Source organism: Oncorhynchus mykiss, chromosome 17, assembly GCF_013265735.2.
Source record: "Oncorhynchus mykiss isolate Arlee chromosome 17, USDA_OmykA_1.1, whole genome shotgun sequence".
Lineage (NCBI taxonomy): Eukaryota > Metazoa > Chordata > Actinopteri > Salmoniformes > Salmonidae > Oncorhynchus > Oncorhynchus mykiss.
The window spans coordinates 58,859,379-58,883,299 of record NC_048581.1 but is presented as its reverse complement, the minus strand read 5'-3'; the positions used below and the strand labels follow the sequence as shown (position 1 = coordinate 58,883,299).

At 43.8% G+C, this 23,921-nt stretch overlaps 1 protein-coding gene across 6 annotated transcripts in view; it reads right to left on the bottom strand.

The window, feature by feature from the left end:
* The window catches only part of LOC110494239 (low-density lipoprotein receptor-related protein 1), a 178,186-nt gene that overhangs the window by 127,780 nt on the left and 26,485 nt on the right, over positions 1-23,921 (bottom strand). For all 6 annotated transcript variants that reach the window (XM_036950321.1, XM_036950323.1, XM_036950324.1 and 3 more), the window contains exon 2: positions 12,810-12,932. In XM_036950321.1, coding sequence (XP_036806216.1) covers positions 12,810-12,932 — 123 coding nt within the window. The remainder of the gene's footprint in view (positions 1-12,809; positions 12,933-23,921) is intronic.

Below are 23,921 nucleotides of genomic sequence, written 5' to 3'. Positions count from 1 at the left end.
TGCATTATTTAAACCAAATTGAACATGTTTAATTTTTTTGAGACTAAATAGATTTTATGTATTACATTAAGTTAAAAAGTGTTCATTGTTCAGTATTGTTGTAATTGTCATTATTACAAATATATACATAAAAAAAATACAAAATAAATCAGCCGATTAATCAGGATCAAGCTTTTTTTTGGTCCTCCAATAAAATCGGTGTCAGCGTTGAATCATAAAATCAATCGACCTCTAGTTAAGATTTCCCTTCACTGAAACTAACGGTCCGAGCCCGAACCATGAAAAACAGCCCTAGACCATTATTACTCCACCAAATTGTACAATTGGCAGATGGTGAAGCGTGCTTCATCACTACAGAGAACGCGTTTCCACTGCTCCAGAGTCGTGGCATTGTGCATGGTGATCTAAGGCTTGTCCATGGACACCCATTTCACGAAGCTCCCGATGAACAGTTCTTGTGCGGACGTTGCTTCCAGAGGCAGTTTTGTACTCAGTAGTGAGTGTTGCAACAGGACAGACGATTCCCATTCTGTAAGCTTGTGTGGCCTACCACTTCACGGCTGAGCCGTTGTTACTCCTAGACGTGTTCACTTCACAATATCAAATTTCAAATCAAATCTATTTATATAGCCCTTCGTACATCAGCTGATATCTCAAAGTGCTGTACAGAAACCCAGCCTAAAACCCCAAACAGCAAGCAATGCAGGTGTAGAAGCACGGTGGCTAGGAAAAACTCCCTAGAAAGGCCAAAACCTAGGAAGAAACCTAGAGAGGAACCAGGCTATGTGGGGTGGCCAGTCCTCTTCTGGCTGTGCCGGGTGGAGATTATAACAGAACATGGCCAAGATGTTCAAATATTCATAAATGACCAGCATGGTCGAATAATAAGGCAAAACAGTTGAAACTGGAGCAGCAGCACGATCAGGTGGACTGGGGACAGCAAGGAGCAATAACAGCACTTAGTTGACCGGGGCAGCTGTAGCAGGGAAGAAATTTGACGTACTGACATGTTGGAAAGGTGGCATCCTATGACGGTGTCACGTTGAAAGTCACTAGGCTCTTCAGTAAGAACATTGCACTGCCAGTGTTTGTCTATGGAGATTGCATGGGCTGTGTGCTCGATTTTATACTCTGGTCAGCAACGGGTAGCCGAAATAGCCTAAGCCACTCATTTGAAGGGGTGTCCACATACAAAGTATGTTTTCAAAATGCATACCGCCTTCAGCTATTTGCAAAGTGGTGTGTGACAAGCTGATAGACTGCCTTCCATTGTGGATGCGTCTGCTGTTTGAGATGTAGCAGCAGCTCTCATGCTGTCTGACAGATTTTCCGCTCAAAGGCCATGTATCTGTATGCTGTACGCATGTGATAAAGATACATAACGAATATATTGTACCCAGCTGCCAATTTTAGTCCACCAAATTATGCAGATTAACCTATAGATTGATAAGCATGACCAATCAAATGTGTTCACGTCGACTGGTATTTCCATCAATGAATAGGCTAAAAAGCATTATTTTGCATTGGGCTCATTTTTTCTTCTCCCAGACAATTGGCCGGCGACAATTTTATTCATCAGCTTTTCTATAAAATAAAAAAAAATCAAATAAAAAAAACAGCCAAAAGCCGGCTATTACCAGGTAATGAAACCCTGGTGCATGACCATGCTTGGTGAAAGCTTCAATCAGAGGAATCTGACAGGACAATGCATTCCGAAAAAGGACACCGCAACTATGTTGAAAAAATAAGGAGAAACACACCCTTGAAGCATAGTTAAAAGGAGAGAAAGTAAATTGGCTCAGTATTGGCGGCATTTCCCTCACCCACTCCACAAATGGTTCCTTCCTGAGCTGTCAGTGACACCCAAACATCAAAGCATAGTTTATACAGTCAATCCAGCCTCACATTCACAGACCACTCACACACAAACAACTAACTCACACAGACCACTCACGCACACATTGAGATGTGAATAACCACTCAATTATTTTATTCTCTTTAACTCTACAATAGAGAGCAGATTAACTTAACACCATTGCAATTTTTCCATCTTAAAAAGAGATGGCGCTAAACTGCCCTAAATGACTGAATAACTTCTGCAGTTCAGTGCATTGTCTCGTTTGACTTGGACGACTTCTTACGACTAGCACGAGAACAGAGACTAACAATAATAACGTTCATCATCATCACCAATCAAATCATAACACAGAACTTCTAAAGTTCACACTCGTGGCATTGTAGCCTGGCCCAGCAACAGTGATCTCACTCAGACACCAGACTAATGATCCATTATGAGAAACAGCTATGCAAACCACGGAAAAGGCCTGAGGTGGACGGAGAAAAGAAGCGAGAGACGAAAGAGGAGAGAATAAGCCAATCTGTCTGTTCCATTATGCATATGGGCCTCCTAACCGGATACAGTTGTTTGTATTACCACCTTCTCATCAGGTGGCTTAGTGGTGGGGAGGGTTGTAACACAGAGCCATAAGGCACAACCCAGGAAGGGAGGCGGGGGATAGAGGAGGTAGAGGAACAGAACCGGGAGGGGGGGGGGGTAGAGATAGCTAAAGGGAGGAGTGAGGTAGAATAACAGAAGGGGGGGTAGAGATAGCTGAAGGGAGGAGTGAGGTAGAATAACAGAAGGAGGGCAAAGTGGGAAGACAGGAGGGAGGTCTGAGATGCTAAAATGACCTGTATCCTCGGTAATTCGCCTGCACTCTAGCCTCGAGTACTAGCTGCCTCATCTCCAAACTCTTCCTTTCCCACTAGCCCCCTTCCCCTGTTGTATCCCCCCTCAGGTTACCCCCTCGCCTCCCACTAGCCCCCTTCCCCTGTTGTATCCCCCCTCAGGGTACCCCCTCGCCTCCCACTACCCCTCACCAACAGGGCCCTGACTAGATCACATGATGGCATTTTTAAAATGTAAACCCCTGACACACTTCCCTTAGCTGAATAAAGGCCTGGGCCTCATGGCTCTGCCTCAGGCGGCTGGCCCAGCCTCAGCCTGGCACACATCTCTCTCCCTCCCGTCTAAACTGCTGTCACATCTAATAAACACATCCCGCTGGACACACATGTAGGGACAAAAACAACATATATAAAGTGTGTATATATGGTGTGTGTAATATATTTATCAATCCACAAATTTGTTGTTAACAAACTATAGTTTTGGGAAGTCGGAAAGGACATCTACTTTGTGCATGACAAGTAATTTTTCCAACAATTGTTTACAGACAGATTATTTCACTGTATCACAATTCCAGTGGGTCAGAAGTTCACATACACTAAGTTGACTGTGCCTTTAAACAGCTGGGAAATTTTAAAAAATGTCATGATGTTAGAAGCTTCTGATAGGCTAATTGACATCATTTGAGTCAATTGGAGGAGTGCCTGTGGATGTATTCAAGGCCTACCTTCAAACTCAGTGCCTCTTTGCTTGATATCATGGGAAATTCAAAAGAAATCAGCCAAGACCTCAGAAAAAAATTGGAGAACTCCTTGGGAGCAATTTCCAAACGCCTGAAGGTTCATCTGTACAAACAATAGTACACAGGTATAAACACCATGGGACCATGCAGCCGTCATACCGCTCAGGAAGGAGATACGTTCTGTATCCTAAAGATGAACGTACTTTGGTGCGAAAAGTGCAAATCAATCCCAGAACAACCTTGTGAAGATGCTGGAGGAAAATTGTACAAAAGCATCTGTATCCACAGTAAAACGAATCCTATATTGACATAACCTGAAAGGTCGCTCAGCAAGGAAGAAGCCACTGCTCCAAAACCGCCATAAAAAAGTCAGACTACGGTTTGCAACTGCACATGGGGACAAAGATCGTACTTTTTGGAGAAATGTCCTCTGGTCTGATTAAACAAAAATAGAACTGTTTGGCCATAATGACCATCGTTATGTTTGGAAGAAAAAGGGAGAATTGCAAGCCGAAGAACACCATCCCAAACGTGAAGCACGGGGTGGCAGCATCATGAAGTGGGGGTGCTTTGCTGCAGGAGGGACTGGTGCACTTCACAAAATAGATGGCTAAATGAGGGAAAATTATGTGGATATATTGAAGCAACATCAAGACATCACTCAGGAAGTTAAAACTTGGTCACAAATGGACAATGACCCCAAGCATACTTCCAAAGTTGTGGCAAATGGCTTAAGGACAACAAAGTCAAGGTTTTGGAGTGGCCATCACAAAGCTCTGACCTCAATCCTATAGAAAATGTGTGGCGGGAACTGAAAAAGTGTGTGCGAGCGAGCAAGGAGGCCTACAAACCTGACTCGGTTACACCAGCTCTGTCAGGAGAAATGGGCCAAAATGTGGAACGGTGCATGTTCTCCCAACCCCTCCTGTCTCAGCCTCCAGTATTTATGCTGCAGTAGTTTGTGTGTCAGGGGGCTAGGGTCAGTCTGTTATAGCTGGAGTATTTCTCCCGTCTTATCCGGTGTCCTGTGTGAATTTCTTACTCTCTCGGAGGACCTGAGCCCTAGGACCATGCCTCAGGACTACCTGGCCTGATGACTCCTTGCTGTCCACCTGGCCGTGCTGCTGCTATAGTTTCAACTGTTTTGCCTGAGGCTATGGAACCCTGACCTGTTCACCGGACGTGCTACCTGTCCCAGGCCTGCTGTTTAAGTCTCTAGAGACAGCAGGAGAGGTAGAGATACTCTGAAAGATCGGCTATGAAAAGCCAATAGACATTTACTGCTGAGGTGCTGACCTGTTGCACCCTCGACAACCACTGATTATTATTATTTGACCCTGCTGGTCATCTATGAACATTTGAACATCTTGTCCATGTTCTGTTATAATCTCCACCCGGCACAGCCAGAAGAGGACTGGCCACCCCTCATAGCCTGGATCCCCTCTTGGTTTCTTCCTAGGGAGTTTTTCCTAGCCACCTTGCTTCTACACCTGCATTGCTTGCTGTTTGGGGTTTTAGGCTGGGTTTCTGTACTGCACTTTGAGATATCAGCTGGTGTAAGAAGAGCTTTATAAATAAACTTGATTTGATTTAACAGCTTACATACAGTAGCCAATTAAGGTCACAGTTATGAAAACTTGGGACACTAAAGAGGCTTTTCTACTGACTCTGGAAAACAGCAAAAGAAAGATGCCCAGGGTCCCTGCTCATCTGTGTGAACGTGCCTTAGGCATGTGCAAGGAGGCATGAGGACTGCAGATGTGGCCAGGGCAATAAATTGCAATGTCCGTACAGTGAGACACCTAAGACATTTCTACAGGAAGACAGGACGGACAGCTGATCGTCCTCGCAGTGGCAGGCCACGTGTAACAACACCTGCACAGGATCAGCACATCCGAACATCACACCTGCGGGACAGGTACAGGGTGGCAACAACAACTGCCCGAGTTACACCAGGGATGCACAATCACTCCATCAGTGCTCAGACTGTCCGCAATAGGCTGAGAGAGGTTGGACTGAGGGCAGGTCCTGTTGTAAGGCAGGTCCTCACCAGACATCACCGGCAACAAGGTCACCTATGGGCACAAACTCACCGTCGCTGGACCAGACAGGACTGACAAAAAGAGCTCTCACTGACTAGTCGTGGTTTTGTCTCACCAGGGGTGATGGTCAGATTCGCGTTATCATCGAAGGAATGAACGTTACACCGAGGCCTGTACTCTGGAGCCGGATTGATTTGGAGGTGAAGGGTCCGTCATGGTCTGGGGCGGTGTGTCACAGCATCGTCGGACTGACGATGCTGAGCTGTCATTGCAGGCAATTTCAACACTGTGCGTTACAGGGAAGACATCCTCCTCCCTCATGTGGTACCCTTCCTGCAGGCTCATCCTGACATGACCCTCCAGCATCACACTGCCACCAGCCATACTGCTCGTTCTGTGTGTGATTTCCTGCAAGACAGGAATGTCAGTGTTCTGCCATGGCCAGAGAAGAGCCCGGATCTCAATCCCATTGAGCACGTCTGGGACCTGTTGGATCGGAGGGTGAGGGCTAGGGACATTCCTTCCAGAAATGTCAGGGAACTTGCAGGTGCCTTGGTGGAAGAATTGGGTAACATCTCACAGCAAGAACTGGCAAATCTGGTGCAGTCCATGAGTAGGAGATGCACTGCAGTTCTTAATGCAGCTGGTGGCCACACCAGATACGGACTTACTTTTGATTTCAGGGAATACATTATTCCATTTATGTTAGTCACATGTCTGTGGAACTTGTTCAGTTTATGTCTCAGTTGTTGAATCTTGTCATGTTCATACAAATATTTACACATGTTAAAAGTTTGCTGAAAATAAACGCAGTTAACAGTGAGAGGACGTTTCTTCTTTTGCTGAGTTTACATATGCAGTACACATGGTCTGTCATCAGTACCCACACAGGCAAGCTGTCCCTGCTGTTGGTCTAATGTCTTAATAGGTTGTGACTTCTTGTGTTGTCTTCCATAATGTTACCTCAGAACTACAACTACTGTAGGACTTCAATTTCATTTTGAAGAAAAGGTCACAGAAACTGTGCAATGCAAATTAACACATACAGTGCAAGAGAGAGAGAGGAGAGAGCAATAATGTGAGATGGGTTACGCAAAAGAGAGAAACACATAGTGACCTCACACCTGCAACAGACTCTTGTGGGAACAGTGTGCTGTAAGATAGCCAGCTCCAGGAGACAGGGAGGGTTCAGCAGACAAACATCTACCATACAGAAATCAACTAGCTCAACCACAACCAAATAAAAGTGAACAAGCAAGTATACTGACCAAAAATGAATAAATAAAATCCTACATATCCACCCCCTTAGCTGAACTACAAAGTAAACAACCCATCTACAAGCAGACACGTGAGAACCGTCAGAAAAACACTCATTTAAAAAAATTCAATGTATCTGGTCCTGACACGTAATTCCTTTTAGTCTGTTACACAAGTAGACAAGGCAAATCAACAGCTAAATTACATCAACACACATTACTACAGCTGCATCATGTCCAGACTTGGTCAGATGCTTGTTATTGGAAAATGAGTTCTATCGCCTTGGCAGCTAATTGTAGCTTTAGGAGGGAACCGTCTGTTAAACAGAACCTTAAAGTCCTGCAGCGGCAGGGGGACGTCACTACAGTGTTACGCACTTCCTGTGGTTCCAGCCGGTCGCAGTCAGAGCAGCGTTATGGGGACACAATTAAAACACACAGACAGACTGAGGAGACAACATGCCCCAAGACAACTGACCTGACTGAGCCAGCTTAAGATAGCCTACCATTCAGAATAGTGTGCAGGGGGAGTGTGTGCGTGTGCGTACATTCTACAGTGTAGTTGATTAATCTTATCCTAAATCACAAAGCAGAAAACAAAACAATCGTATGTAACTGCATTTGCATTACGCAGTATGTTCTAATCCATGTTAATACACATTATAGGCCTATAAGACTTATTCCCGGCAGGCAGCATCTCACTCTGCTTGGCTGTTCTGACCAGGCAAGACTGGACACAAAGATGAACATTGTAGGGGTGCGCTGTGCTCTGCTTGTAGGAGGGCTGACCAGCTGCATGACCACAGTGGTTGACTTCACTTCAATGGCCACCACACATATCAATAAAAGACAAAGGGAATCATTCAGCCTGCATAGATAAATAAATGCCACTCATGCATCCACCCTGATCCTTCACTCAATAGCACACACACACACAAATGTTTGAAGTAATGCGAGGAGATATTACCGAAGTTGGGGTTGCTAAGAATTTGTCTATCACGCAAATATCTTCTTGGCCTCTTGTTGTGCTAATAAAGCACAAACTTAGTTCTGTATTCTCAGTTCTACTTTTGTCTGTGCTGCTACCAACACAAATACAGTATTATCCAGCGCCTGGCCTTTTCTCCTGTCCTTCTGACCCATTTCATTTGTTTTTCTCCCTCATGTCGTGGAGAGCGAGGGCCCCACTAGGAGTGGAGTCGTATAACTGTTGTTTTTGTCAGGGAGGGAGAGAGGGGAGTGAGAGAGAAGGGGGAATGTAGTTACTGTTGTTTCTGTCCCAGATAGACAGGGGTGTAGGCTGAGGCCCTGCAAATGAAGAAAGAAAAAAACAGCTTGTGAAAAACAGCAGGTTTCTCCATTGGTCTGGGCCAGCCTGTGATGACTTCCAGACACACTGATGGGCGCTCCCTCCTCCGCTCAGTTCCCCTCCCGTCCTCGTCTAGACTGCCTCCACGGCAATCTCCCCTTTCCTCTCAGTCACTCCCTCTCTCCCTGGTTCTATATTTCTCTTCTCCCTTGTTTTCTTTCGATTGCTCCTTTCCCTTTCTTCTAGCCTTGGTTTCTCCTTCCTTCCAGACTGAGCGCTGAGCTGAGCGTTTCTCTCCGAGGGAGAAGCTGACCAAATAGACAGGGCTTCTTTGATCCCCCCCCTCTCCCTCTCTCTCTGGGACACTCTTTCCAACAGCGTCTGATCTCCAATAAAGGCATTGAGTCAGGGGAAAAAATGACAGCCATCGTATTTTTATGTTCCACCCTGTTTGGTTTTGTCTTATGACCAGTGTTGCGGTGGTTACAATAATAATAATAATAATAATAATAATAATAATAATAAATAATAAAACTCAGAACTTGCTATAACAAATTACTTTACTTATTTTTCCTGTTAACAACGTCATCGTTACATAGGCTTATACACCGACACAAGTAGCCTAATAATGACAGATTCTACCGTGGATAAGGACAACATTTCCTCAACTACATATCCAGCTACCAGCTTGTTCAGCTCTCCCTGGGTTACAGCCTGTTCTCCTGAATGATTCAAATGAAGCCTTGGATGAGGTAGGCCTACAGTCGTCTTCAGAAGCAGTGGTCAGCTCTCCCTGGGTTACAGCCTGTTCTCCTGAATGATTCAAATGAAGCCTGGGATGAGGTAGGCCTACAGTCGTCTTCAGAAGCAGTGGTCAGCTCTCCCTGGGTTACAGCATGTTCTCCTGAATGATTCAAATGAAGCCTGGGATGAGGTAGGCCTACAGTAGTCTTCAGAAGCAGTGGTCAGGTCTCGGGGGTCTTTCGCTATGAGTTTCGTGCCGGCGTGTTGCCTTTGTAGGCGCTTCAAGAGAATGGAAGTCGTGTTTCTAGCAGTGGAGAGGTGTTTCTCGCCTGGGTACAGTTTACATTTTACAGTTATATTCTTGTCATTTTGTCCTACCAAATCTAAGTAATGTACATCTACACTGAGAAAGTTGACGTTTTAGAAGCTGCTGCCATTTTCCATCTCCCTCACTAATGCAGTTAGTAGCAGTGTGTAAACAGAACATGGGGTTGGGGGGGATTTTGTTTTATATTGCACCAACAGAGGAAATAATCAAATATTTATTTGGATCAATAACTATTATAGGAAGGGAATGATAGCAAAAGTAACAACCTGTGTCTTTAATCAGTAACTAATACTATTACTTAAATTGAAAACAGTAACTATGATATAACACTCGCTACCGCAAAAAAATGATATTACTGTAACGCGTTACCCCCAACCCTGCTTATGACTGCCACCTCTGTGGCGAGGGGTGTAAAAGGAAACCGTTTCTTTCGAAGCAAAGATAAACTTTGTAAATCAGGTAATTGGGTATGACTGAGTTGCGTGAAGGCACACATGAATGAACGGCCAACGCTCTCTGTAACAGATGAAGCTTCCCATTGTTTTCCCCAGCCAGACCCACTGTGTTGAGTCTGATTATGTGTTAATGTAAGCCTGGTTATAGAACCACACCCTCCTCTCTTACAGAGCATTCAGAAAAGTATTCAAACCCCTTTACTTCTGGGTCACTTTGTTACGTTACAGCCTTATTCTAAAATAGATGAAATTGTTGTTTTTCCTCAAATCAACACACAATAATACCCAATGACAAAGCAAAAACAGATTTAGACATTTTTGTTTGTGTATAAAAAATAAAAAAAAAGTATTCAGACCGTTTACTCAGTACTTTGTCAAATCACCTTTGGCAGCCTCGAGTCTTCGGTATAAAGCTACAAGCTTGGCACACCTGTATTTGGGGACTTTCTCCCATTCTTCTCTGCAGATCATCTCAAGCTCTGTCAGGTTGGACGGGGAGCGTCGCTGCACAGCTCTTTTCAGGTCTCTCCAGAGATGTTAGATCAGTCCGGGCACTGGCTGGTCCACTCAAGGACACTCATTGACTCGTCCTGAAGCCACTCCTGCGTTGTCTTGGCTGTGTGCTTAGGGTCGTTGTACTGTTGAACCTTCAACCCAGTCTACGGTCCTGAGTGCTCTGGAGCAGGTTTTCATCAAGGATCTCTGTACTTTGCTCCGTTCATCTTTCCCTTGATCCTGACTAGTCTCCCAGTCCCGGCCTCTGAAAAACATCCTTACAGCATGATGCTGCCACCACCATGCTTCACCGTAGGGATGGTGTCAGGTTTCCTCCAGACGTGACGCTTCGCATTCAGGCAAAAGAGTTCAATCTTGGTTTCATCAGTCCAGAAAATCTTGTTGTTTCTCATGGTCAGAGTCCATTAGGTGCCTTTTGACAAACTTCAAGTAGGCTGTCATGTGCCTTTTGCTGAGAGGTGGCTGCCATCTGGCCACTCTACCATAAAGGCCTGATTTGGTGGAGTGCTGCAGAGAGGGTGAAAGGTTGAAGTGCTGCTGAAAGGTTCTCAGATCTCCACAGAGGAACTCGAGCTCTGTCAGAGTGACCATTGGGTTCTTGGTCACCTCCCTGACTAAGGCCCTTCTCCACCAACTGCTCAGTTTGGCTGGCCGGCCAGCCAGCTCTAGGAAGAGTCTTGGTGGTTCCAAACTTCTTCCATTTAAGAATGATGGAGGCCACTGTGTGCTTGGGGACCTTCAATGCTGAAGAAATGTTTTGGTACCCTTCCCCAGATCTGTGCCTTGACACAATCCTGTCTCGGAGCTCTACGGAAATTCCTTAGACCTTATGGCTTGGTTTTTACACTGAGATGCACTGTCAACTGTGGGACCTTATATAGACAGGTTTGTGCCTTTCCAAATCATGTCTAAATCAATTGAATTTACAACAGGTGGACTCCTATCAAGTTGTAGAAAACATCAAGGATCAATGGAAACAGGATTCACCAGAGCTCAATTTTTGGGTCTTATAGCAAAGGGTCTGAATACTTATGTAAATAATATGTTTAAAAAAAAAATGTAATTCTAAAAAAAACTGTTTTTGCTTTGTCATTATGGGGTTTTGTATGTAGATGAGGGGAATTAAAAATATATATATACACAGTGCATTCGGGAAAGTATTCAAACCCCTCTTTCTACATTTTGTAGAAATACTTTCCGAATGCACTGTAAGTAACCGGACTGCAGTATAAATAAGTTTTCATACTATAGCACTAGACCTGTAGGAAGCACTTAAATTGAGTCCTTATCCGTGATCGCTGGCAAATCGGCCCTAATTGCCATCAGTTTATCTAAATCACATAAGTCATCCTCCCTCCATGCCAAGGAAGCCTTCTCCTCTGCTGAGAAGACTTACCCTCTTCTTTCTTCTATCAGGGGAACATAAGCAACCATCATTATGGTAGTTAATAACATTGGAGATTTGACTCCAGCCATATTTATGGTGAACAAATGCAATCAAATTAAGCATACATAATAAAATTGAGGTACCGCAATCACTTTTCTAATTATATGGGTGATAAGGGAGAATGATACAGTCAAGGAACTATAAAAGTGAAACACCTACCTTTAGCTAAACATCTTAAAGCAGCAGTTAAAGTTTAGATCTATATATTTAGGGTTTGGGGTATATGTTTATGTGCAGAAAGAAGTTGAGCATCGCACCCATGCACACAGGCACAAATACAATGAGCTCCAATTTTTTGTGTTGTTTTGGCTCTGTACTCCAGCACTTTGGATTTAAAATGACATGACTGTCAGCTTTAATTTGAGGGTATTTTCATACATACCAGATGTACCGTTTAGAAATTACAGCACTTTTTGTACATCGTCCCCCCATTTTAGGGGACTAAAAGTATTGGGAGAAATTCACTTCATGTGTATTAAAGTAGTCAAAAGTTTAGTATTTGGTCCCATATTCCTAGCAAGTAATGATTACATCAAGCTTGTGCATTTACTGTTTGTTTTAGTTTGCGTTTCAGATGATTTGGTGCCCAATAGAAATGAATAGTAAAAAATGTTGTGTGTCATGTTGGAGTCACTTATTGTAAATAAGAATACATTTCTAAACACTTCTACATTAATGTGGATCCTACCATGACTATGGGATAGTCAGGAATTAATCGTGAATAATGAGTAAGAAAGCACAAATATCAAACCCCCAAGACATACTAACCTATTTATGTGTACGTGACAATTAAACATTTTTTTTTGTTTTGAACAGCTGGTGAATGTGTAGGACATAGGGAGAATAACTGGTCCATTAAACTCTGGGTGCACTGGACAGTCTGTAGACTCAATGTGACAGAAAGTGCATTCTGTTAGACATGACTCATGCCACAGCTAGGCTAACTAGACTCAATATGAAACACAGTGACAACCATGATGTACTGCATTGCCAAACCATAGGACGGCTGTAGGGGACGTTGTGACCCATTTAAAATGGATGATCCACTCAAACGGAACACCAACAAAGCATGACCTTTGGTACTCAATCCAACCAATGTAAAGGACTTGAGAATAACTAGCTACAGATGCAGAGAGAATAAACAAAATGGACATCATTTCCTACATTAAAATGTCTGTCCCTCACAGTAGCCTACTTGTTAGCATTGTGTCGCTAATTTCCTTCATAGCCACACAAGTGGAAAATGGACACAACAGACGAACAGCACGCGAGAGACAGACTTACAGACATCCAGCGATTCATCAGAGCCGTCTGGGCAGTCCTTCTCCCCATCGCAGCGCCAGCCCTTGGAGATGCACGTCACCTGGTCCTTACAAACAAACTGCTTCGGACTGCACGTCTTTGGGGCTGAAACAGACAAGACATTAACTGTAAAATGATGTAGCAGATAACTCTGTAGCGGCAAACACGAAATACAACGTTGAGTAGAAAGTTTGTTGCATAGAGGTTGATAGAGAAGGCAAGGAAAGTTAAATAATTGTGTACTGCATAACCTTGAAAATATGTTCCCCAATGTTGGAAGGGGGCTCCAAGTGAAAAAGTTTGGGAACTCTTGCTTTAGTGAAAAGGGGCCAAGAGTGGACACACACACACTCCGGTCTTGTAGGTATTTGCATCGGCTTGCCCCCAAATATCCAGGTCAGTGTTCCCAGGCCAACAGCAGTGATGCAACACATCTAGACTATCAAAGGACATCTTGTTCTGAAAGCAACCCCCTCCCTCAAGCCCCCTAACCCCACCACCCAAAAAAAATTGGAAACTGTCCTCTATCCAGAGCCAAAAGGGGGAAAGTACTCAAAGCTGTACCACCTTAAATCCTCTCTTGTGCACAGGCACATATAACACACACACACACACACACACGCTAATCAGCATAGTTATGTAGTTTAGGAGGGCTGAGGGAGTGATGGTTTAACATGCAGTTAGCCAGGCAGGCATATGGGAGCTAGTGAGGGAAAAATGAGGAATGCTGACCTAAAAATCCAGTCAGAAAAAAAGTGAAGACATTTTTTTATTATAAAAACAAAATAACTGAATACCTCCTAGGAGACCTTGAATACTTTTGTTAAATTCTAAACTAACAGCCTGGAACTTTCCAGACTTGGAATTGGTAGTTATGGAGAAACATGCAAGAGTTGCCCCGAGTCGTAAAACCGCACTTCAAAGAGATATTAAAATTAGTTTCTAAACTGAAATAGGGTGCATTGGTTCATGGATCAATTAATTCACTGGCCAGTCAGTGATGTTTTCCAGACATTAGGAAAGCAGCCATTTTCTCAAACTAGAATGCAGGCACAGTGGTCTGATTTCAGAAAGGTATACTACTCATTTAACCAATGTATTTAGCCTATACTGAACAAGTCAGGGGATTATTATGATTGTGACACAGCATGTCAAGGGAGGCTCTACAACCGGCCTACTTAGTTCAACAAAAAACAAGGTAGGTTAGCAGAATCGAATCTTCCTTTTACTACACTGAACATAAAAATATAAAATCGTGGCCTACAGTGGCGCAGCGGCCTAGGGCACTGCATCACAGTGCTACTTGGCTCATCGTGCTCTAGTGACTTCTGGTGGCGGGCTGAGCTCGGTCGTCAGTTGAACAGGGTTTCTTCCGACACATTGGTGCGGCTGGCTTCCAGGTTAAGCGGGCGGGTGTAAAGAAACGCGGTTTGGGGGGGGGGGGGGGGGGTGTCATGTTTTGGAGAATGCACGACTCGACCTTCACCTCCAGAGCCCGTTGAGAAGTTGCAGCAATGAGACAATATTGAAATTGGGGAGAAAATGTCAACCAGAGCTGCTGTCAGAGAATTGAATGTTCATTTCTTTAACATAAGCCGCCTCCAACGTCGTTTTAGAGAATTTGGCAATACGGCCACCCGGCCTCACAACCGCAGACCACATGTATGGCGTTGTGTAGGCGAGCGGTATGCGGATGTCAACAGATTGCCCCATGGTGGCGGTGGGGTTATGATATGAGCAGTCATAAACTACTTACAACGAACACGATTGCATTTTGTCAATGAACATTTGAAAATGTCCTTTATTGAACTGTAACTCAGGAAAATTGTATAAATTGTAGCATGTTGTATTTATATTTTTGTTCAGTACATTTCTAAATGTCCACAGTGGGCCTACAGCAGCCATACTCCCCTATAACATCAGTGATGTGTCAGTGTACAAGATGAGGCTTTGGGCAAACATGTGAGAGCCAGGCTGTTTGACAGACAGTGGAACAAGTTATTATTAGAAAGACAATTTGAGTATGTGAATGAGGAAATGGAATGTCATCGTCTTTGAAGTTGAAGAGGCACTCATCAGAAGAGTGACCACAGAAAAGAGGGAGGGTCGCTGGCTGGGTGGCTAAAAGGTACGTGGGGATATATGGGGTGTGGTAACTAGTCTCTCCCGTTGGTTACATCTCCACAAGGCTGTCTGCCGGTGAAGTAGCAGCACCTTCGCTCCTCTCGATCAGTGCTCTTTAGTTTTTTCTTAAAACAGAAAAGTCTTGTTACTTGGAGAAATGCAAAAAAAAAAAAAAGGCCCCCTAGATTCCAGAACATTCTTTCCATCTAAAGTGCCGCCAAATAGTCTTTGAGATGACCACTGACTGAAACATTCAGTTTGTTTGTTTGTTTTTCATCAAATAAAAAATGGGGCCATGTTGGGTTATTTTAGGGCATTCCACTGGCGGGCTGCTGGGGTGAAGGGGGTCTTTATATGGCTCTCTGGCACCGGCGTGTACACACACACACACACGTAAAAATGAATGCATACACAGAAGTCTGACTCCGAAATGCAGATCTTCTCTGCTCATCCTCCTCTTCCTGACAGTGCTACCTGCACCTCAGCCCGACTAACTACATACATTATCTCGCCAAGAAGTCATGAGTTATCCCTGAATTATTGATATAATGCAACCATGCTTGTGAAAAATGAGCTCTTATTTGTTGTATTGTTTGTTTATGAGGAGGCTACGGTAGATGCCACAGAGACAGGACAAGCCAGGCAGCTGAAACCTGAACGCTGCTTGCTGTGTGTGACGGGGCCTACAGAGAGCAGCCGCCATGTTTGCAACAGCCATGTGTGTAATGATCTCAGAGACAGTAACGGCTGTGGGATTAAACTAGTGTTCTGTTAACATAGCAGCAGCCGCTTCAGATACGACTCAACAAGCAGCTGACAGGAAGCTACCGGGGAGAGCAGGAAGTGGGTCAGGAGATAAAGCTACTGTAGCAGATTTTAACTGTACTACTAATGGGACTGTTGTGACCAGAAGGGATGTTCTAGTGGGAGGAAGAGGCAATAAGTAAAGAGAATGGTGACAACAATGACAGAGTGACACAATCAAGATTATTTTTCCTTTATCATATTAGAACTGATAAGGAAAATCTGTATTTTCCAGTCTGGGTGGCAATGCTGGCTAGAAACCTGCATTATTAAATAAATGATTCTATAGGCAAACTGGTGGATAGCAGCCGAGTGGCTAAAAGGAGAACAGGGGGGGGGGACACACAAAGTGGAGAGAAATGACTGAACAGAACAGGGGAGAGGAGAATGATAATGATGAGTAGAGCACCAGGGCGAGCCATCAAAGTTATACTGCTGACCAGTAGGAGGAGGAGGAGATAAAGGACTGAGGCTCAGGCCCCATCCCAGATCAGGCCAGCTCGGGACAGGGGAAAAGCAGAGGGAGCTGAGGCAGGAGGAGGTAGTTGAGATGGGTCGGGACAGGGGAATGTCACACCTGCTATCAATGAGCTGCCCGCCTCTCCATGTTGTTTACCCAACTGGATGCGTGTGAAAACGCTCCTTGTCACAACCATTTGGGCTAAATAACAACTCCCACTCAACCACCCCACCATCCCCCAAGGAAGGGCTCAAGGTAAATACAACCTTTTCTCGCCTAGCAACAGGACCTCCAACTGCACACAAACACATATATAATAAATACAACTGGAGCTGCGCCAGGGAACCCGACAATTCAAGCAAAGATCAAGAAGGGTACAGCACCATACTAGACAGGACAGGGGACAGAGAAGTCTGCTGTACCACTCCACTTACACAGCCTATGAGATACTGGATGTCTGAAAGTAGGCTACAATCAACTACATAGAGAGAAGTTTACTGGTGAAAGAAATAGAAAAATGTAAATAACTTCACAGTAACAAACTCAGCAGAAAAAGAAACGTCCTGTCACTGTCAACTGCGTTTATTGTCAGCAAACTTTACGTGTGTAACTATTTGTATGAACATAACAAGATTCAACAGACAAACTGAACCAGTTCCACAGGCATGTGACTAACAGAAATTGAATAATGTGTCCCTAAACAAAGGGGGGAGTCAAAATCAAAAGTAACAGTCAGTATCTGGTGTGGCCACCAGCTGCATTAAGTACTGCAGTACATCTCCTCCTCATGGACTGCACCAGATTGTGCCAGTTCTTGCTGTGAGATGTTACCCCACTCTTCCACCAAGGCACCTGCAAGTTCCTGGACATTTCTGTGGGGAATGGCTCAAGCCCTCACCCTCTGATCCAACAGCAGAAAATCACACACAGAACGAGCAGTACGGCTGGTGGCAGTGTCATGTCAGGATGAGCCTGCAGGAAGGGTACCACATGAGGGAGTAGGATGTCTTCCCTGTAACACACAGCATTGAGATTGCCTGCAATGAAAACAAGCTCAGTCCTGTCTGACGTCACAGCGACGGTGGGTTTATGACAATGGGCAATGTTGTTGCCGGTGATGTCTGGTGAGAACCTGCCTTACAACAAGCCTACAAGCCCCAGTCCAGCCTCGCACAGCCCATTGAGGACAGTCTGAGCACTGATGGAGGGATTGTGCGTTCCTTGTGTAACTCGGGCAGTTGTTGTTGCCATCCTGTACTGGTCCCGCAGGTGTGACGTTCAGATGTACCGATCCTGTGCAGGAGTTGTTACACGTGGTCTGCTACTGCGAGGACAATCAGCTGTCCATCCTGTCTCACTGTAGCGCTGTCTTAGGCGTCTCGCAGTATGGACATTGCAATTTATTGCCCTGGCCACATCTGCAGTCCTCATGCCTCCTTGCAGCATGCCTAAGGCAAGTTCACACATGAGCAGGGACCCTGGGCATCTTTCTTTTGGTGTTTTTCCAGTCAGTAGAAAGGCCTCTTTAGTGTCCTAAGTTTTCCTAACTGTGACCTTAATTGCCTTCCGTCTGTAAGCTGTTAATGTCTTAACGACCGTTCCACATGTGCAGGTTCATTAATTGTTTATGGGAAACAGTGTTTAAACCCTTTACAATGAAGATCTGTAAAGTTTTGGATTTTTACTAATTATCTTTGAAAGACAGGGTCCTGAAAAGGGGGCGTTTCTTTTTTTGCTGAGTTTATGTATGGAGGCCTAATAATAGTTATGGAAATGTTGCAGCTGTCAGAATCAATTGGAAACTAAATCTTGAAAAGTTTAATTTAATAACAATAGGCCCTCTGATGAAACGAAGTGAAAAACATTGCAGTACATATTCTGCTGTTCTATCGCGCATGTAACAATGTCCGAGGGGAAAGAAAATACATTAATAATAAGCTTTAAGACAAGAGAAACATTTAGTAAAACATCACAATTTATAAATACAGAATTCCCTCATCGCATGTTTACTCTATCCCTCTAGTCAAGCATGTACTTCAGTCAGTAGTGACACTAAAATAACTGGTAAAAATCAGTACAAATAAGTAAAGTACCCTAAAGTACTACTTAAGTATTTTTTTTAGTTACTGTACATATGACAACTTTTACTTCACTCCAAATGAAAATGTCGTTTTTACTCCTTACATTTTACTTCTCACCCAAAAGTACTCGTTACATTTTGAATGCTTAGCAGGATAGGAAAATTGTCTAATTCAAGAGAACATCACTGGTCATCCCTACTGCCTCTGATCTGACAGACTCAAATGACTCAAATGCAACACAAATGCTTAGTTTGTTAATTATGCCTGACTGTTGAAGTGTGCCCCTGGCTATCCGTAAATAAAATAAAGAGAATTGTGCCGTATGGGTTGCTTAATAAGGAATTTGAAATTATTTACATTTTTACTTTTGATACTTAAATATATTTTAGCGATTACATTTTCTTTTGACACTTAAGTATATTTTAGCGATTACATTTTCTTTTGACACTTAAGTATATTTAAAACCAAATATTTTTACTCAAGTAGTATTTTACTGGGCGACTCACTTTTACTTAAGTAATTTCCTTTTAAAAAAGGCATCTTTACATTTCACTCAAGTATGACAATTCTGTACTTTTCCCACCACTAATAGATATGAAAGGCAGATGGCCAGGTAAGACGGACATAATATAGCCCAGTCACCAGACAGACATGGTTACTATACCCCAGGCAGTAACAGAGCCCCGCAACCACCACCCTTATTGACAACGTCACTGTGGGGTAGACACCTGCAGCCAGTCAGCCATACTCACTCTCATAGACTACAGTAAGTCTCAACTCGTTAACCCTGGCCTATTATCACAGGAGACTTTCTTCCCATGACCGTGCAGGTTGGACTGCTGTTGTCCCGTTTGTGTACTCTATGTAAGCGAGTGTGTGTGTGTGTGTGTGTGTGTGTGTGTGTGTACACTCGCACAGGCTTGTACATGACTGCAGCTGGATTCCGTTAGAGTACATACACAATACTGTTTGGATAAACTTCCTGAGAGAAGACAGGCTGTATTATGGTCCAGACCTCCTAAGAGCTTAAGGGGAGATTCTCTCTCAGTTATGGCCCATTGTTATTGGGATTGGCTCTAAAGTATAGGTCTATGTTCAGTGTGTATTGAGAATAAAGAATCTGGCATGGATATAAGACACCAGGTATGTGACAGGAGGCTGAGAAGAAAGCCAGAGTGGCCATTAAATGGTTTCAATGACTTGAGGGGAATAGGGTCCAGTAAGTAAAAATTGCATGTACTACCTTTTTTTTTACAGAGTAAAACACAATCCAAGACAGAGTAATTATAAGTCCTATCCTAAATATGTCTTGGTGTTATTTAACAAGTGATAAAACGTCATTACCTTTTGCAAATATTTAAAGGAGGCAAAGAGGGGGGGGGGGGGGGGAAGACATAAACAAACTTGAGTTGTGTGTAATCCTTCTTCCCATCATGAACTCCTCTTGGCTAGTCTCACAGTTCCGGTCTCCTCCTCAAAACACACAAATCTAAAACAGTTTCATATTCACACGAGAGAGGAAGAGCTTAGCGCTCAGATACATCCTGCCAAATGGACTTGGTCATTCAAAACTGAACAGACATAAGAGACCAAGAATGAAAACAGCTTCAGAAGGATAAGATTTCCCAACAACATGGCCTCAAATCAACTGGACTACCCTTGACCTGGAGACAGAGCTAAAAGACCCTGACATGATGGTTTCTCTCAACTATTTGCAGAATGTACTTGGAAGTCCATTAAAACAAAGAGGAAAAACAATGTGTTTGCCCCTATGGAGAGCAGAATTCTCTGGAGACAGCCCCATTGAATTCCAAACCTTGGGCTTGCAGCCGGTGAAATCCCCAAGTGTGACCAATAATGGGAAAGCAAACAGCCGCAAACAGCCAAGTCAGGCAGAGGGAGCGAGGTCAGGGAGTGAAGAGAAAAGGGGGGAGGGGGTGTTGAGGGGATGTGTCCCCTTGGAAGCTCTGTCATGCCTTTGGAAGTCCTCTCTCCTGACCTCTGGCCTGACCTGAAGATGTTACACTGTGGATCTAACTGCCAAAACAAGAACAGTGTTAACTCCATGTGGCTACAGTGGCCTCCTTCCAGCCTCCTCCCTCTCCATCCAGCAGACTCAATGTTTAGTCATGGAAGAGAGTGAAAAGAGGGAAAAGGTTCCCAATTTGTCAAGTTGCAAAATAAGCCCTGGGGCACCAGCTGTGCATCTTAAAATATGGAGCTCTGAGTTTTGAAGGCCTGGAAAAATGCAAAACGTGCCCGTCCGTCCACAAGAGAACAAAACAGAAGGAAAACAGACATTTCAGACAGACTCGGGGCTGTGGTAAAATGTTCATGAAATGCAGGCAGTTTCTGATTGATCTTTTAAAAGGATGGGGTGACTTTCTTGAAAGCAGGACATTTTGGATCTTTTAATGAGCGGAGCCTGCTTGATATCCCTGTGAATAGAGGCCTTCATTAACCACATCAAAGAGGATAGGGCACTGGTGTGTGTGTGTGTGTGTGTGCGCGCGATCGTGCAGGAATATTTGGTTTCCATCTTTTTATAGTATGGTGTGTGTATGTATGCGTGTGTCCATAAGTGTACACAGTACAGTGCGCTTCAAAATAGACTTTCCAGTTACACTGACTCACCCAATGATGATGAAGCATAGGTCACTCACCCAATGATGATGAAGCATAGGTCACTCACCCAATGATGATGAAGCATAGGTCACTCACCCAATGATGATGAAGCATAGGTCACTCACCCAATGATGATGAAGCATAGGTCACTCACCCAATGATGATGAAGCATAGAGTACTCACCCAATGATGATGAAGCATAGAGTACTCACCCAATGATGATGAAGCATAGAGTACTCACCCAATGATGATGAAGCATAGGTCACTCACCCAATGATGATGAAGCATAGGTCACTCACCCAATGATGATGAAGCATAGGTCACTCACCGGTGATGGCTGATCATTCGTGCCAATATCTCAAGATAAGCTACTTTGAAAAACAGTGCTGTTTGCTCAGAATCACTCAAAAAGTTGAGCATTTCTTTAAGATTCACTGACAGATTAGTCTTCTCGATTCATCAGTAGGCTTTTGCTTTCCAAAACGGTAGGTCTACATTATTCCCACAATTGTATTTTGACATTTGTGAATGGCAAACTGACAGCTGCAACCAACCATAAAAATAGAATCCATAGATGGCAGTTCCCATTTGGGGCGGCAGGTAGCCTAGTGGTTAGAGCGTTGGGACAGTAACTGAAATGTTGCTGGATCGAATCCCTGGAGATGACAAGGGAAAAATCTGTTGTTCTGCACCTGAACAAGTTAACCTACTGTTCCACAGTAGACAGTCATTGTAAATAATACATTTTTCTTAACTGACTTGCCTAGTTAAAAAAAATAATAATAATTCAAGTCAGGACTGGCAGCCATTGCTAGTGTACACATGAATTTAACAGTCAAAGTGCCAAGGTTAGAGGTTCCAAAATCCTTCGATGGATTATCTATGGCCACAACGCAACAAGCTGTTCTATATTTGGTGCATATGCTGCCCAAATTGAAATTGTAGCCTTCCTGACAGTAAAAACTTTTTTTTAGAAGCGATTGACCTGTAGCTAAATTATGCTCTCTTGTGTAGTGTTTTGAATTATTTTATTTATGCATGTTCAGAGAGTAGTAATATCACTTGAGGATTTTTTATATAGCCTAATTTTGGCAACAAAAAAAATACAATAGGGGGTGCTGCCCCAGCATCCCTACTTCCTGCAGCTATGGACCCAGTACCTCTAAAACAGAAGTACTTTTTTTTTACCCCGTTTTCTCCCCAATTTCGTGGTATCCAATTGTTTAGTAGCTACTATCTTGTCTCATCGCTACAACTCCCGTACGGGCTCGGGAGAGACGAAGGTTGAAAGTCATGCGTCCTCCGATATACAACCCAAACAAGCCGCACTGCTTCTTAACACAGCGCGCATCAAACCCGGAATCCAACCCGGAATCCAACCCGGAAGCCAGCCGCACCAATGTGTCGGAGGAAACACTGTGCACCTGGCAACCTTGGTTAGAGTGCATTGTGCCCAGCTCGCCACAGGAGTCGCTGGTGCGCGATGAGACAAGGATATCCCTACCGACCAACCCCTCCCTAACCCGGACGACGCTAGGCCAATTGTGCGTCGCCCCACGGACCTCCCGGTCGCGGCCGGTTACGACAGAGCCTGGGTGTGAACCCAGAGTATCTGGTGGCACAGTTGGCGCTGCAGTACAGCGCCCTTAACCACTGCGCCACCTGGGAGGCCCAAAACAGAAGTAATTTTTGTTCAGTGTTATGCATTTTCAGTATCCCTACCCTAGACTGTTCAGTATTCCCTAAAAGCCCCCCTTTATAATTTAATGGCATCCATTTAGGAATTATCATCTGGAACTCATAATTGGAATTTAAGATAAGTATGTGCAATGTGACAAACTTAATTGGTGATGGATTATAAGCCTTCTAAAAAATTACAAATAAAACATGGGCTGGGGCACAACCTGAAAAACGGTTTGTGTGGAGGTGCGGACTAACGGCGATTAAACTATCAAAATAAAGAAAGTCTCACACGCCATGTATAAACTCACAGCAATTGAATGGGCATTTACCAACGTTTTGGCATCACTGTGCCTTCCTCAGGGTGTGGTTATAAGGATTATAAGCCATCAATACTGGGGGACATCTAGGTTTATGTGCCATTTCTCTTCATGAAGACTTTGCCCCATCCTTCTTCAGTTACTATATGAAAAACAAAGTTTCTAAGCCACCAACAAACCAGACGTTTAAAAATTGGACCCAAAATGCTTTTATTCCCGAAGGGAAGCCTCCTCTTATAGTCTGGAATTGTCAATTGAGGGCTGTTAAAAATGGGGGCCCACTGAAAGAAAAGGCCTACATGAAATAATTCCCCATCATGCTATGCTTTGTAAGCAGTGTCTGTGCAACAAGAGTTCAATAATCTCTACAAACCTTAGGAAAGGAGTTTCTCATTGGCGAGTGAAAGAAACAGTTTCTATAAAATAATTGTTTGAAAATCAATTTAAAAAAGATTCCATCCAAAGCTCTTCCAAGAGTAGCCAAGACACATTTTATTTGGCTTAAGTTGCTGGCTCTCTGACATGCAACGCTATGAGATATTGTGTCTTCTACATTTGTATCCAGTCATAGCTGACAGACATTGAATATCTCAGGTCTTTGTCTCCTTACTCTCTGTTCACTTTCCTGAAACTATGACGGTCAGGTTGTTATCAATAAAACATCACAATAAAAAGGTGCAGAGTTGCAAAGAAAAAGCCATCTCAGACTGGCCTATAAAAATAAAAAGATGGGCAAAAGAACAGACACTGGACAGAGGAACTCTGCCTAGAAGGCCAGAATCCCAGAGTCGCCTCTTCACTGTTGACATTGAGACTGGTGTTTTGCGGGTACTATTTAACGAAGCTGCCAGTTGAGGACTTGTGAGGCGTCTGTTTCTCAAACTAGACATTCTAATGTACTTGTCCTCTTGCTCAGTTGTGCACCAGGGCATCTCACTTTCTATTCTGGTTAGAACCAGTTTGCGCTGTTCTGTGAAGGGAGTAGTACACAGCCTTGTAC